This window comes from Bombyx mori, chromosome 4 (genome assembly GCF_030269925.1).
Source record: "Bombyx mori chromosome 4, ASM3026992v2".
Classification (NCBI taxonomy): Eukaryota; Metazoa; Arthropoda; class Insecta; order Lepidoptera; family Bombycidae; genus Bombyx; species Bombyx mori.
The window spans coordinates 4349984-4367408 of NC_085110.1; the positions used below are offsets into that span (position 1 = coordinate 4349984).

Below are 17425 nucleotides of genomic sequence, written 5' to 3' on the forward strand. Positions count from 1 at the left end.
GTGGTACCTACCCGTGCGGACTCACAAGAGGTTCTACCACCAGTGAAAGTTCAAATTACACGAAAATATATTTTATTCCTTGGCTTCTCAACGCCTGCAAGTTTTATTGAAATATACGCTTTAAAATAAGCTCGGCTGTATCACCGATTCTTAATACAGTTTTACAATAATTGTGAAGGTTGTGCGGAAACTCAAGGTGTGTTCTTTTTACGAGAACCTTTCCTAACAATTAGACGATACATCAAGAATTAGCAGATGAAATAGCATTTCACATCATTAAATAGTTTTCCATGTTACGTGTTGGGAAGCACTGTGATGATATGTACTTCGAAGTCGCCCCTTAACTCCTTCTACTTTTGTTCACTTAATTTTCTGTATAACTGTGCTTACTAACAACTATTAATATCTATACTAATATTATAAAGCTGAAGAGTTTGTTTGTTTGAACGCGCTACTCTCAGGAACTACTGGTCCGATTTGAAAAATTCTTTTGAGTTTTAGATAGCCCATTTATCGAGGAAGGCTATATATAGGCTTGAGAGTTTCCGCTGCGTGCGCTGCAGAAACGGTTAAAGTTTCGCTTAAATAATGTATGACAGAATAGTTCCCCTTTAAAAGATCTAAAAAAAAGTCCGCGACAGTATACGTCTATATGTTAAGGTTGGCTCACTATAACGTTTTTTATGCTAACCAAATTTGTTCTGAAATACAAAATTATTTGTGAACTATTCCACGCGGACGAAGTCGCGGGCAAAAGCTATTTACAAATAAGATCGAAATTAATTAATAGTCAAATTCATAGACAACGTTGTTCATTTACCGACTACATATTTTGTTGACTTTATTCTCGCATATTAATAATTGTTCATTGAAAGATCCAAGATTCGAGATCCAATATCGTAACTGCGGAGAACATCTCTTTGTTCTTGTATTTATTTCTAAATTTAATTATTATAATAGTATAGTATATTAGTATTCAGAGTTAGGCAATAATTCTTAATAATTTAACATATATTCTAAATATTTATTTATTGATTTAAGCAATATAACGTCTGACTGCATATTAATTCGAGTCAGTCGATGGTACTTACTCGTATTCACTTGTACCTGCCATGCTGTGTGTAACACTGCTCACATAATCATAAATGATAATTTAAAATGAAAGTTTGAGAGCCACCAGTTCGTTTTTCCTAATGCTAGTTTCAGACTAAAAAGCACGTGCGTTGCTCGTCTAGACTTCGCGATAAATGTCTAGAGTCTAGACGCCTAAGATTCTAGTCACGAGGGGGTAGGTGATCTCGAACCAGATGTCCTGAGGGTAGTTACGTGTAAATAGGATTTACATTTATCTGTTTTCGAGTGGATTATATTAGATTATATTGTAAATTTTTTATATGTATAAATTTATTGAATTACTAGTTGACCCGGCAGATTTCGTAGTGCCTCAATCGAGAAATAAAAGACCTACACTTTTGTATAAAATAAACTTAAAACAAACAAAAGGAATCCGTCCGACGGAGGACACATCAAAGGGAAAACAAAATTGTTATTTTTATTTAATTCCGAGCATTTTCATATTTATCTATCTTTAAAACTTTCTCTGGACTTCCACAAATAATTCAAGATCAAAATTAGCCAAATCTAATGAACCGAAATTCATTTTTATATATGTATAGATTTTTTAATGAAACGCCACATTTCAGGATGTCATTTAATTTTGTGAGCTAATAGAAAAACAAAATCGGTCCTTTGAAATATTTCACGACATCGAAGGTCGGTTATCCTTGATTACAACTTCTCAAATTGAATATACCGCTACTGTAAGTCAAGAAAAAGGAAAAAAAATACTCGTAGGCTACTCACTCACTCTTACAAAGTGCTTAATTCCTTCTGAATTACAAAGCTTATGCGGATAACATCTCTAGTATTTAATAAAGTAATAAGACTAATTAAAAAAAAAAGTAATAAGACTAATAAGGTGCTAATTTGTGTGACTGCTTATTTTTTTAATTTAGAGTTTCTTCAGTTTTTAAATAACAATTCAGGTAAAAATAATCGTGATCCATTAAGTGATCCTGTGTGTGTGTGTGAGCATCTGTGAAAGTACACAACATGGGAAAATGAAATCTTTACAAAAAAGCTATCTTCGCAAAAAGTTGTTTCAACTTAACATTTTTGTTGACAAGAATTATTGAAGACAACGATTCATAGGCTTATTTAGTTCTAGTTCTACTCCCCTGAGACATAAGGGGTAAGATTTAATTGGGTTGTAAAATAAATTGGCAGCCTGTGTCAGGAGACTCCGCTCTAACTAAAATCGCACACACAATGTGGACGAACTCAGCCCATAAATAAATCAACGGACATGAATCAACATGCAAAGATAAGTGTGTGGGTGTTGGGTGTACTTGCATGTGTGTGTGTGTGTATATTTATATAGTAGTGCCTCAGTGTTCTCGGAGGTAAATTGTTTAATCCAGTAATAGGCATAATTGGCGATAACGCTATAGCCATTACCCGGAGGGGGTGATGCTATTCTAGGCACGCACACCACGTATCTAATTCAATTGCATGTCAGAGGTGAGCTCACGGGGCTCAAACCGGGGGACGACGTCGCTAACACGAACCCTAACAGAAGCAGTGCTTCGCAGAATCTACCATCGGATCGGAAACGCGACCCACTGAGAAGATCCGGCGAGAAACTCAGTGGGTTGTGTCTGCGGGCTAATTTACTCGCCGAGCCCTTCGTCGCAAGAGACGGGTTCGACGAGAACGACGTCAATCACACGCTCCATACATGTCTTCTTCGGTCGACTTCTTCCTCCTCTACCTTGCACTCTCATTTCCATACATCTCCTAGTCACATGCATCTTCTCTCTACGCATCACATGTCCATACCACGCTAACCGTCCGCTCTTTAATTTGTTGACTACCGGGGCTACTTTCACACTTCCTCTCATATACTCATTCTTTATCTTGTCCGTTCTTGTCACTTCACACATCCATCTCAACATTCGAATTTCTACCGCACGCACACCACTCCTCTTTCATGGTTTACTTTCGTCGCCCAGCATTCAGATCCAAACAGCACGACAAGTCTAATGATCGTTTTGTAAATTTTTACCTTATTACCCTAAACTTATTACCCTTTGAAACTGAGGCATTGATGTGTGCTACAATCTATGAACGATCAGTGGTGATTAGCATAAATGAGCTCACCAGATTTTGGCTCGCAATTCAATTAGCTAATGAATTCAATATGAGGGGGATAGGGAATGTGTCAACATCACTTAATGAAAGTATTCATGGTGTATTCAGCTTAAGTGGACACATATCATATTTTCTTTGCTCTACAATATGTTTGTCGGACACAAATATCAAAAAGCTTCAAATGTACTAATCGATTGGTGATTGGTCTTTACTGGTGGTAGGACCTCTTGTGAGTCCGCACGGATAGGTACCACCACCCCGCCTATTTCTGCCGTGAAGCAGTAATGCGTTTTGGTATGAAAGGTGGGGCAGCCGTTGTAACTACACTGAGACCTTAGAACTTATATCTCAAGGTGGGTGGCGCATTTACGTCGTAGATGTCTATGGGCTCCAGTAATCACTTAACACCAGGCGGGCTGTGAGCTCGTCCACCTATCAAAGCAATAAAAAAAAGCGACATTTCGCTTAATACACGACATTTAACTTTGGAATTAAAGGTCCGTTTTATATGGTATCAGTATTAACAATTCGATGTTTATAATTGAACTTCAATTAATTTTACCCCATTGAAGTAGCAGAAGAAGTATTTTTGGTATGATTTTTTTTTCCAAATTCAAATTTTTTTATGTCTTTTAAGTGAAATTGATAAAATGTCGCTTAAGCCAAATATCCTAATCACCCCTCGTAATAATAAATCTGTATATAAAGAGGCAAAGCTTACGTGCCATTTTGTCATTTAGTTTTCACCAGATTTTCTTTTTTGTATTTTGTGTTTTGTGCTTGATAGGCATACACGAGCCTTAATGTTTACTGGCAATATATGTATATGGAATCAGTCCAGTTTTTTTTTTCAAAATCACAATAAAATCAAAGAGAAAATGTTGCGTAGAAAATACGTCTCAATCTTGAAGTGTCAATTAGTGTTATCGAAATTCGATCATTAGGCGAACATCCTAATTTTAATTTCATTTCTTTAATTAATAGTCCTAGTTATAAATTAAAAAAAAGAAACAAAAAACAAACAACTTTGCAAGTCGTATAATCGCTATCGTGAATTCTGTAAAGTATTCGAAAAGCGGAATTAAACCGTAAAGGTGTAAAAATTGATTAAATAGGAAAAAAAGCAGACATCAAGAATTAGAACAAGCCAAGTGCCGTAACTACTCACTTATTTTTATAAGCTACTTGTGGGATTCCACAAGATTGTCTAACACAGATTGAAACGTTTTTGCCTTACCTAACTTTAATTGTTCAACGAAGTTCTCAGATACAAATAAGTAATGAAATAAATATAAGTAATAAATTATACATTAAAAAAAATGGTTCAATTCTTATATATCCAATCCATTTGCAATATAAAAGCAGTAATTCTGAATCACAATGATGTTTCTTGGACTAGGCTCGCTGAGCTTCAATAGGTACATCATATCTGGAAAGAAGATCGACTCACTTTATAGCTAGCTCTGTTTCAATTTAAATCTGTCATTAAAAAAAGAAAAGTTATTGGAATTTTGACCGCGTATCTTAACGTAGCTTAATTAAAATCTTCGTGGCCTACAGAATAATGCACCCGTTGTGCTTTTTTTACCTAACTATTTCGCTAGTAGTCTAATGTGCTATTCCAGCTACGCCCAGACGGGTAGGCGAGCTCACGGGCTCAACCTGAGTGAATTTGCTTACACTAGGCCTAGCAATAGCAGTGCTTCGCAGAATCTACCACCAGATCGGAATCGCGACCCACTGAAAAGATCCGTCGAGAAACTCAGTGGGCTGTGTCTATGGGTTAGTTCGCTCTCCGAACTCTTCGCCGTAATCGACGAGATCGAGGAGGACAGTGACCGGTGCTCGAGGAGCCTAAAAACACCGAAAATGGATTTTGTTTTTATGATTGAGTGAGGCCCGGACGCCTTTAAAGTTTCACAAGGACAGTTGGGCGAGCAAGGGCTCAGCCAGAAGGGGAGGATTTGCTAACAGCTCCCCGAGAGCCTCCAAGGGAGACCTAACAATTCAAGAGTAGCTAGATCGAAAGTGGATCCCAGGGGTCCGACAATACATGATTTGGGCGACGGCGACTTTGCAAGTACTTGTAGTAAGGCATGTACCAATTTTTTAAAACAAATGTACCTAATAATTTGTGTTCACGAACGACTTCCACAATCTAGTAATAGGATCGTGTAGCAAAAATCAAACTCGAATACATAATTTTTTTTAATAAGGTCAGGAACAGATACGCTCCCTTTTAGCGCAAAGCAGTTATATTTCAAGATGAGTGTCAGCGTTCACATTACACGTCCTTACAAATCCATCAGATCCAGTAACTCTTGCATTAGATACCTTCAACTCTAACACTAGGAATAGAGACCCCGGTAACCGTATTCGTCGAACTCGGCAAAGAGTTCGACGTGCAACCTAACCCGTGCATCAGCCCGCTGAGTTTCTCGCCGGATCTTCTCAGCGGGTCGCGATTCCGATTCGGTAGTAGATTCATTCGCGAAGCAGCTACTCTTGAGTTGTTAGGTCTTCTTCGGAGGCATTCGGGCAGCTGTTAGTAAATCCCACCCCTCCTGGCTAAGCATTGCTCGCTCACCTGTCCTAGTGAAACTGGAAAGGCCTTCGGGCCACCAGTATTACTTCAATCATAAAAAAGCATTCACATGGGTAGTCGTATTTAAGGCTTTCGTAACCATTTAACAACAGAAGCCGAGCGTTCGTTAGTCAAGCAACAAAAAAAAAAATAGTCACGAAACATGAATAATAAATTAACGGGAACATGTTTCAAGAATAAATTTGTAAATTTTAATAATTAATAAGACATCTCAATTAGCTTTCTGCTAACATAATTACCGTTTGCTCAATGTAAAATTAAGGATCGGGCCTTTCTTTATAAATTTAGCGTTTGTATTGAAATGTTTGAAGTCCCAATTCAGATGCCCGACAAACATGGCAGTGTAAAATGAACAAAAAAAAATCACTCGCTCGGAAGAAAGCTGTACAGTTATTTGATTTTCATGAACCTTCGGTGTCGGGCGGGCTTTTCAAGAGAGATCGACATAGCGGATTTCTGGTACGTTTTAGGGTCGAAAGACAGCTCTAGAAATCTTTTTTCTCGAACGAGTTTCGAATGAAATAGGGAATTTTTTGGACTGGACAGTTGGGAGGACGAACTCACAGCCCACCTGGTGTTAAGTAGTTACTGGAGCCCATAGACATCTACGACGTAAATGCGCCACCCACCTTGAGATATAAGTTCTAAGGTCTCAAGTATAGTTACAACGGCTCCCCCACCCTTCAAACCGAAACGCATTACTTCTTCACGGCAGAAATAGGCAGAGTGGTGGTACCCACCCGCGCGGACTCACAAGAGGTCCTACCACCAGTAATTACGCAAATTATAATTTTGCGGGTTTCATTTTTATTACACGATGTTATTATTCCTTCACCGTGGAAATCAATAGTGAACATTTGTTGACTACGAATTTCATTAGAAAAATTGGTACCCGCCTGAGATTCGAACACCGGTGCATCACTCAACACGAACGCACCGGACGTCTTATCCGTTAGGCCACGACGACTTCCATAAAAAATAAAATAAGGTAAAACTCATAGGTTTTTTTGCATAGATTGAGCTAACTGTCCAGAACCGGATTGATTGGTTATCGAAGCCTTTAAGCATCTCTAAAGATGAATTCTCTCTCCCACTTTGTCGAATGTTGAAGTCTGAATCGAATATAGCGGCATACCATTCTCCGGACCGAAATGGTATCCACGGCTGCTTCACGGCAGAAATGGGTAACATCCTAACTTATCCGTGCGAGCTTACAGGATGCCCTAAAGCTAGTAATTTTTACCCGACATTTTTAGTATAATATAACGACATACCATCCTCCGAACTGATATGTTATACATGAATGCTCCGCGGCAAAAATAGGCAACATCCAAACTTATCCGCGCGGCCTTACAAGATGCCCTAAAGCTAGTAGGTTTTATACGATGTTATTCCCTCAGCGTAAAAGTCGGTCGAATTTTCTCGCATCGCTTGATACGAGTAGCTATTACCGGGAATCGTATTCTATGGGTCGTCAACATGATGGTTTTCTTTTAAATCAAAACACACGCTGTCTACAGGTTCCTATTTGCATTGCTTAATACCGATACATGGAGTATGACGAATTAAAATGATTAATTGACCGGCTATAGTTAACGTTTCTTGAAGAATTTCGTACTTCAATTTCAATGTCGTTTTTGACGTAACAATGTCGACCCTTATCACAACTTCTTAGTGTCTTGAAACAATCCTAATAGATCGATTACATATAGAAAATACTTGAAATTTAGGATCTCGGATGTCATTCAAAACGATTTATTTAGGTAAATTGTGAAAATACTCTAATCTTGTAATCCATAACAATAATATATAGGATTGACATTAGACAGGCGGACGGTCGTAAAACTTATGCCAAATACCTATGCAGCATGACAAGAGAGCATGCTGCGCCCATCCCCCATTTTTTTGTGGACGAGCTCACAGCCCACCTGGTGTTAAGTGGTTACTGGAGCCCATAGACATCTATAACGTTAATGCGCCACCCACCTTGAAATATAAGTTTTAAGGTCTCAGTATAGTTACAACGGCTACCCCACTCTTCAAACCGAAACGCATTACTGCTTCACGGCAGAAATAGAAAGGGTGGTGGTACCTACCCGTGTGGACTCACAAGAGGTCCTACCACTAGTAATTGCGCAAAATATAATTTTGCGGGTTTGATTTTTATTACACGATGTTATTCCTTTACCGTGGAAATTAATCGTGAGCATTTTTAACTACGTATTTCATTAGAAAAATTGGTACCCGCCTGCGGGATTCGGACGCCGGTGCATCGCTAGATACGAATGCACCGGACGTCTTATCCTTTAGACCACGAAGACTTTAAAATAGTGTTGGATGAGAGCACGAAGAAGAAGAAGAAAAAGAAGATAGTCATCAAAATGCTAAGTTTATTGTTACAAGAAGTAGATAAACATTTTTGATATCAATTAAAGACATCCAAATAAATATGCCTCCAAAAGAAATTCTGGTTTTCCCATTATTGATATTAATTATACTTATCAAGTCATATAAGACATAGCAGAAGAAATAATGACATATTTCTAGATAGAAAAATATTAGCTCACGTGTCTTAGAGGTAAAGATAATAATATGTACACATATTTCATAAAATACATTTCTTATTATTGTACACTTATAGCTTTACTCATGTTCTTTCGGGAGAGAGACAGAGTTTTTTATTTGATATTATCATAACAGAATAGTATACGTGTTCACGGGTATTTCGTTGAATGACATTTAAAGACTATTTTGACATGAGTGGAGATCGAATTTTTAAACAATACTACAGGCATAGATTATACACTTGAAACTACAGGGTTATCAAGCAGAACTATAAGCATAGATAACTGAGAACTTTAAAGAGTTGTTTGTTATTGAAGTTATTCATCAGGACATATAAACGCTGCTCTTTTGGTTCATTTTAGGAGTTTTTAGTGAAAAAAGGTTAAAGCTTCTTTAAATACAACGACACCATTCACTGCTTTTTAGTATCGTTACGGCCTTTTATGGAATATCCGTAGAGGTCTAAGGCAGGCTTGTTCAAATCCTGACTGTCTCATAATTATGAGGTCCGCTTAACCTATTTGAAATAGTAATAAAGAAAATAATTAAATTCATAAAAATATTTGACAGTAATTTTAATTGCCAAAAAATAAAGTATAATGTATGATAGCTTCGGGATAATTTGTTTCTTCATTCTGACGTTTACTAAATGTGTAAGACCCGCCAGTTTATGTCGTATTATCCCCGGTCATCGTTCTCGCCAAACCCGTCGCCTGCGGCGAAGGGCTCGACGAGTAAATTAGCCCAAAGACACAGCCTTTTTTTATTGCTTAGATGAGTGGACGAGCTCACGGCCCACCTGGTGTTAAGTAGCTACTGGAGCCCATAGACATCCACAACGTAAATGCGCCACCCACCTTGAGATATAAGTTCTAAGGTCTCAAGTATAGTTACAACGGCTGCCCCACCCTTCAAACCGAAACGCATTACTGCTTGACAGCAAAAATAGGCAGGGTGTTGGTACCTATTCGCGCGGACTCACAAGAGGTCCTACCACCAGTAATTACAAAAATTATAATTTTGCGGGTTTCATTTTTATTACACGATTTTATTCCTTCACTGTGGAAGTCAATCGTGAACATTTGTTGAGTACTTATTTCATTAGAAATATTGTTACCCGCCTGAGATTCGAACACCGTTGCATCGCTCAACACGAATGCACCGGACGCCTTATCCGTCACGACGCCAGATCTTCTCAGTGGGTCGCGTTTCCGACCTGGTGGTAGATTCTCCGAAGCACTGCTCTTGCTAGGGCTAGTGTTACCAACACTCCTGGCTTAAGCCCCGTGAGCTCACCTAGACCTTAGGGTAAAGCTAAAATAGCCTCTCAAGGCTATCAGCATATGTAGTTTAAAAAACATGTCATATTATTGTGGGCAGTAAACAACTCTAGCTTACCTAGACTTTAAGAGAGTGGGTATAATATAAATAAACAGTACAATTATGTCGAGGTTCGAATCCCACTAGCTAATAATATTTTTTTAAATAAAATACATAAATAAGACGGCTTCGCGAACTGTTTCCACGATTTGCTTCGAAAAAACATGAAAACAGCAATAAAAGTTTAATTATTTATTCGTCTGCGCTATAAGTTAATAGACAGGGTACTCCATAGATCTGCTACACTTTTTTTTTTCTTGCCTACCTATTCGCTGGAACCCTAAGGGGCTATTCCAACTACGCCCGGACGGATAGGTGAGCTTATGGGCCCAGCCTGAAAGAATTTGCTAACACTAGCCCTAGCAAGAGTAGTTTCGCAGAGTCTACCACCGGATCCGAATCGAGACCCACTCAGAAGATCCAGCAAAAAACTCAGTGGGCTAATTACACTTGGACAAAGAATTTTAAATATAGTAAAAGCAAACGGTTCATATCTCATAGTGTTTGTTCGTTTAAGTTGGCCATCTATGTCCCTTATGGGAAAAAAGAACATGTATATTATTATTATTTTACTATATCTACTTATTAATGAAATAAAGAGAGACATAGATGATGAAGCTCTTAACTAGTTTCACCCATAGTAATACAATATTTTGTTAAAGCCAACGATAGACGATATCGTCCAAGCTGGACGACAAGAAATGAGAGGGCAAAGATCGACGCTTTTAAAATGTGGTGTTGGAGGCAGATGTTGCGAATTCCATGGATAACACGCCCGACAAAGTTATCCTTTTTTTATTACTTAGATGGGTAGACGAGCTCACAGCTCACCTGGTGTTAAGTGGTTACTGGAGCTCATAGACATCTACAACGTAAATGCGCTACCCACCTTGAGATATAAGAATGATAAGTTACTATAGTTTACTTTAATCGCTCATCTTCTCTGTAAATTCACTAAATAATTAAAGATGTCTCATCATATTTTCTTCAAACCATATTCCAAGTGATTAATATCGACTCGTTTCACGATGATTTAAATGGTTATTCGAGATATCAATCGCGGCCTAACTGATAAAGGGTCCGGTCCGTTTGATGTTGTGTGAATATACTGAGGTTCAAACTCTGAAGGCACTGATGTTAAGTACATGTATACGTATCTATTTGTTCACGAATGTTTTCCAAGGTAAGGAACGACTTAGTTTTTTTTAACTCACGGCCAACCTTTTGTTAAACGGTTACCAAGGGCCAGAGACATCCACAACGCCACATCAGTCTCGGTTTTCTCTCTCAAGGGCCTCAGGTTTAAGGTACAACATCTGACCCACGTTTCAAACCGAAACGCATTATTGCTTCACGGCAGAAGCAGTCAAGCTGGTGGGACCTACTTATACGGGCTTTCATGTAAGCCCTACCGCCACTAAAATTAAAACGTCGTGTATTACAATGAAGTCATTACGAATATAGACTGTGCATAATTGAAGTTGACGGGGCGTGCTATGAGTCCGGGAGGTCCGGATAGCTTTGCCTATATCTCCCTCAAACAATTCATGCATCCAGTTTGTAATGAACATCAGTGAAACTATACAATGGACACTGCAACCTGATGTCTCAACTGATGGTTTGATGGTATTTACACTGTGCAGTAAATGACTACCACAAACTATTTTTATGGGATAGGTGCTGATGTTGACAAAAATTTAGTTGAAAAATATAAGGTAAGAATATGCAGGCCAATACGTATACAATATCATGTTGCTCAGAGATTCGGCACTATTTATTATCAGTGTTTAATAACATGTAATTAAATCGGATTTATTCGTCAAAAAGATTATTCCATTCCGATGTTGTCCTAGTTGGTAATATATTATTGACTGAGGTGAGAGCGCACAGGGGCTTCTGCTATGAATTACTCCGGCTTCTCGGTCGAGGAAAGCGGCCTTACAATAAATGCTTCCTATATTTATTTTTGTACGTTCATGAATTACGGCTTCAGCTGAACGGTTTGTTCTTCGAACGATTTTTATCCTTAAAAATTGTAAATTTTGTGGTATTGAATAAGTGACAGAATGTATTTAATGCACTCACCAACCAGATCAAAGAGGCTGCATCTTCAAAATCGCGATCTAAAGTTCACAGCACACAAAATTCTATGTTGTTCCACTTTATTATCAACTGATAGTATTTTAATTTTAACTAAATCCAAACGCAGAAACAAAGCATTCGTTTGGTAAACCAGAAACTGCGGGGGACGCGATCGCTTGCCTGTTCTAGAGGCTCAGTTCTGGCTTTTGGAAAACAGTCTGCGCTCCGCACGCATGCGTTATCAGCACCTTCATTTTTCAACTGAAGACGCTGAATTTATTCCTCGGAGCCAAACTTTAAAACACAATATTCAATTTGACATTGTAAACACAGTGTTCGTTGATTGGGTATTCACACCAATTTCAACATGGAAAATTTTGGTCAAACATATTTTGAGATAATAATCTATACGTTTATTTTAACCGATATTAGACAAGCTTGAGGTAAGAAGTGTGAAGAAAAATTGAAAAATCTGATTGTTCTATCTATACTAATATTATATAGCTGAAGAGTTTGTTTGTTTGAACGCGCTAATCTCAGGAACTACTGGTCCGATTTGAAAAATTCTTTCGGTGTCAGATAGCTCAGTTATTGAGAAAGGCTATAGGCTATATAATATCACGCTAAGATCAATGCAAGCGGAGCACCAATAAAGAATGTTTCAAAATTTCCCTTTTGACAGGTTCCGTTGCGTGCGCTGCGAAAACGATCAAAGTTACGCTAAAATAATGTATGACAAAATTATTCCCCTTTAAAAGCTTAAAAAAAAGTCCGCGACAGCATATGTCTATATTTAAAGGTTGGCTCAGTATAACGTTTTTTATGCTAACCAAATTTATTCTAAAATAAAGCATTATTTGTGAAGGTGTTTTTTTTAAATATTTTCACTTTCTACGTAAATGAAGAGGCGGGTAAAATTTTGTGTTATGCCAAAATAACTATTCCATGCGGACGAAGTCACGGGCAAAAGCTAGTTGTAAAAATAAAATAATGATCTGCGTAAAACTGGAATTAATCCGGAGACTCCGAAACGAAAATACGTGGGTGGATAAAAGTTTCTTTGTATTTTATATTAGATGTAATGGTAATATTCTAATGGCACTGGCTGGTGTGGGTGGCTGTATTATATAATCCTTAAAACGACAGGCCTGATAAATGGAAGTTTCATTGGTAAGTAGACTTTGAATAAGTTAGGTTTTTTTAATTATAAGTCAGATGCCTATTTTATTTGACAGTGTGATAAGGTTTTCGTTTCAGAGAATTTTTTCAGAGAATAATTATGAGTACTTTTAATTCGGAAAGTTGTACGCTACGAGGGGTTTAGAATAAGACCAGCTGGCTTTTCCCCTGGGCAACGTCTAAGGCGATTAAGGAATTCACCGGACTATGAACAGTAGCACTCTCTGAATAAGAGCATATTGCGATCACAAACCGTCATTCGGGTAGGTAGAATACCGTTTTATAAGCTCGTATGGGTCTTGTCTGTTGCTGCCGTGAAGCAATCATGAGGCATTATGATTGAGATTTCAACTTCATGTCTTGGAGTAGACGGCTCAATTCACGTTGAGACAGCAAGTGAGTCGATCGCTCTTTCACCGATCCACTCAATAAAAAGATTTACGAAGTACTTTAGATAGGATCTCTCTCTTCTTCAACCCAATGCTGAGTCTCTTCACGGTCTGAGTCTCTTCATATCCACTCAATTCTTTTCGGTCTCTTGATTTTCGCATCCTGTCCTTATCGGCTATTTTGACCAGGTCATCAGTCCACCTTATTGGTTGTCTGCCCACGTTACGACTAGCGAGGTCTTCACGCCAATTTTGTATCATCCCTTTTGTCAGTATGACGGTATATATCCTATGTCGTAGGATCTAGGATGTAAGTACAATGGACATCACGGACGCCAGATAACTTTAATAAAATCGTATCTTTCTAGATCAGTGATTCTCAACCTTTTTTTTGTTGCGACACATATTTAACGATTTCAAAATTTGGCGGTACACAAATAAAAAGATAAAAATTATTTACTTACTATCGAATTACATACATTTGCCAATTTTAACGAAAGAAAATGTGCAGTAACTACTATGCAACACCTTGTGAATCCCAACTATCACTAAAACAACACGTTTTGTACGCAGAAGTGGCAAGTGTGCGCCGACTTGAGTCATATTCCTATTGCTATGCACGCCGCTTCATCACAATTTGGCACTAAGAAAAACCGCGTTGCAAAGCAAATAATAAAATAATTTATTTTTTTGTGGATTTCAATATATAGGTATATTCATGTTAAAAATATTTTTCTTTTTAAATGATACAATTTAATAATATTAACATTATTATATATTTGCAAAATTTGGCGGCACACTTTTTAAATTTGGCGGCACACAAAAGTACCGCGGCACAGTGGTTGAGAATCACTGTTCTAGATGTTTACGAGTCGTAGACACAATTAAGTACTATTTTTACGGCTTACTCTCGTTTTAATTATATTAAGCTAAACAAAAACAAAAAGAAAACGGCGAAAGGACAAAGCTGTCAACTAAAACAAAATCGTAATTCCAATGAGGAAAAACAGTTTAAAAATAAATCGGCAGTTGAAAAAGGAATTGTCCTTTTTGTCGTGTGAAAAACTTATTGGCTTCGAAATAAGTATGTTTCGAGTTGGTGTTTAATTTCTTAGAAGTTTTTCGAAATTACCAGAAACGTCTTTTAATTAATGGTACATTGCAGAGATAAGTAGATAACTGGAGTGTTCTTGTTCATTTTGCATTTCATTTTCTTTAACTTTATGTAATTTTCGAGAACATATAATCCCATTCTCACGGATCGTTTGGAACCTCTGGGTCTGCGGCGGGACTTCGGTTCCCTCTGTATTTTGTACCGTATGTTCCATGAGGAGTGCTCTGAGGAATTGTTCGAGATGATACCGGCATCTCGTTTTTACCATCGCACCGCCCGCCACCGGAGTAGAGTTCATTCATACTACCTGGAGCCACTGCGGTCATCCACAGTGCGTTTCCAGAGGTCTTTTTTGCCACGTACCATCCGGCTATGGAATGAGCTCCCCTCCACGGTGTTTCCCGAGCGCTATGACATGTCCTTTGCTCGTCTGCCTACAAGGGCAATAAAAAGAAAAAGAACAGTAATTAGAAAGAGAATATTCATTTTTTATGTAAAAAAAAAACAAACATTTGCAATATAACCTCTTGAATGTTTATCGCCGTTTCCAAGACTTATTGAATGTCAGAAGTCAAAATTGACTCTCAAAATATTCAGTGGTTTGGATTTAGATCAACTACCCTCATTGTGGGTTTATGAATCTACACAAAAGCTGAATTGCTCTTGACAATTTTGCTCGAAATGCCCAGAATAGTTCATAGCCCACTTGTTATTCATTTTTTACGGAACCACGACGGATGTAGACATCATATCATTAATTCCATCCACTTTTAGAAGCGAAATCAAAGTCTCGTATATCAAAATTGTAACAGAACACGATATAACACACAAATAATTTCATTGCGTTTATTGAAACTTGTTATTGAATGGGCCGTAACGTAAGCTAAATGAGTACAAATAAAAAAAAACAGACATTTAACGGTATTTGACGGAATCAAACTGTGTCCCTTATATTTGTTTACAATATCTATATATTAATACGTGAAGCAAAAATTTTGTATCCCTTTTTACGAAAATTGTGCGGACGGAGGAGTATGAAATTTTCTTCACTTATAGAGAATACAGAGAAGAAGTGCACAATGCTAATATTTTTTTTAAATAATGCATAAAAGATACATTAAATCAATAAAGAAAACATTACACACACTACATACCCTGTATTTGACGCACACACGCATGCATACTATTTATTGTCAAACTTTTGTTCTTGACGTCTGTTGTCAAATTGAGAACAGATTAAATATTGTTTGTCTTTATTAAAAAAAAAATCAGTGTAGCCTTGGTGAAATTTGTGATTATAGTAGTATAAAATACAATCATAATAGTGTAAAAACTTACAATTCCAATTAATTATAGTCGAATTTCGACTACTGCGGGACCTCTAGTAATAATAAATTTGTTAAAGTACATCTTACTCGTCAACGAGTACATGTCTGTCTATTGATCAAACGATTAAACTTTGTACAATACAATATATTAAAAGTGATTATTATGTGTATATCTATTTCCTCGTCTAATTAGCAAACATGCATTCCTTACGTGTATAAGGTGTATTGATTACCCATCCTCCTCCGTGCCTCGTATTCCTCAGTTCTGAGGGTCGTGACCTTTACTGAGCACTTTTGTTAGGACTATGTTCCTCCATTCACTTCTGTCCTCCGCGCAGTGGATAGCGACATTGATGCTGGATTCCAAAGTCGTCTTAATCTGATCAGACCAGCGCATGGGACTACGCCCCCTATACTACGCCTCTTTTCTTCCACTTTGCCGGTGATGAGAAGTCTTTCGAGATTGTCACCTTTTTTCCTCGCAACGTGACCGAAAAACTCTAAAATCCTACGTAGGCAAATGGTGGAGAGTCTTAAGGAGACGCCTAGTTCTTCCAGGGTTGATGCGTTTGTCCGATGCGCCGTCCAGGGAATCGGCAGCATTTTCCTCCAGCACCACATCTCAAACGCGTCGATCTGACTTCGATCAGCTTTCTTCAGAGTCCATGTCTCCGCCCCATATAAGAAAACAGAAAACACAAGACTTGTTACAAGTTTACGCTTGGTTTTAATGGAGATGTTTCTATCGGACTAGATGCTATCAAGCTGAGACATGGCACTTTTTGCTATCCCGATACGTCTTCGAATCTCAAGCTCGCACGATCCATATATTAATGATTACCCATAACGCTTTATAATTAACAAGCGGCCCGCTCCGGCTCCGCTCGGGTCTTTAACAGAAATTTTAACGATATTTGGCGTTGTTTTATTTTTTTAAATAAAAGAACACTTATTACGGTATAACTATAATAGTCAGACATATGCTGTTGCAACACTTTTTGTAAATAATAATGTGTTCTACATAGTCGTAATACATTATTTTATTCTATCATCAATAGTTTTCGCAGGGCACGCAATGTAAAGAATATTTTAGGCAATTTTTTTACACCTTGGCTTACCTTATTGGAGTTTTAGTAAGGATCCCTAGTTTTTTTCAAAAAAGATTTATGTCACTCGGGAATAGCGGTGCTTCCAAACAGTGAAAGAATTTTTCAAATCGATTCAGTAGTTTCAGAGCCTATTCAATACAAACAAACAAACAAATATTTCCTCTTTATAATATTAGTATAGACAACGTAACGTTTACATCACTGGCTTAGGTCAATTTTGTTAATGTAACAGTAAAAAGTTTAGTTGGTTCTTTTTCGATAAAAATATAATATGATGTCTTGAGGAATACTTTTATAGAACCCTTAGATTTTAACGCCTGTTCTTTTGGGACCTTAGTTTCAACACGTTACAACTAATATGCGCTAGATTCAAAGCAGAAAGTGGATCAACATATTCAATATATTAATTAAACTTCTAAATCAATACATTCTAGTTATATTATACACAAGTTAGTCGATCATAA

At 37.6% G+C, this 17425-nt stretch overlaps 1 protein-coding gene and 1 long non-coding RNA gene across 3 annotated transcripts in view; one reads left to right on the top strand and one right to left on the bottom strand.

The window, feature by feature from the left end:
* Window positions 1-12036, bottom strand: part of LOC101738350 (sodium bicarbonate cotransporter 3) — a 64772-nt gene extending 52736 nt beyond the window's left edge. The window contains exon 1 of one of the 2 annotated variants that reach the window (XM_038010665.2): window positions 11846-12036. Coding sequence is in view for 1 of the 2 variants with exons in the window: in XM_062668080.1 (XP_062524064.1) it covers window positions 1092-1114 (23 nt within the window). In the remaining variant the exon portion in view is untranslated. Of the gene's footprint in view, window positions 1-1091; window positions 1228-11845 lie in introns of those variants that run through there. The other variant, XM_062668080.1, reaches the window with a different exon arrangement.
* Window positions 1-17425, top strand: part of LOC134198741 (uncharacterized) — a 434518-nt gene that overhangs the window by 289323 nt on the left and 127770 nt on the right. The window lies entirely within an intron of this gene.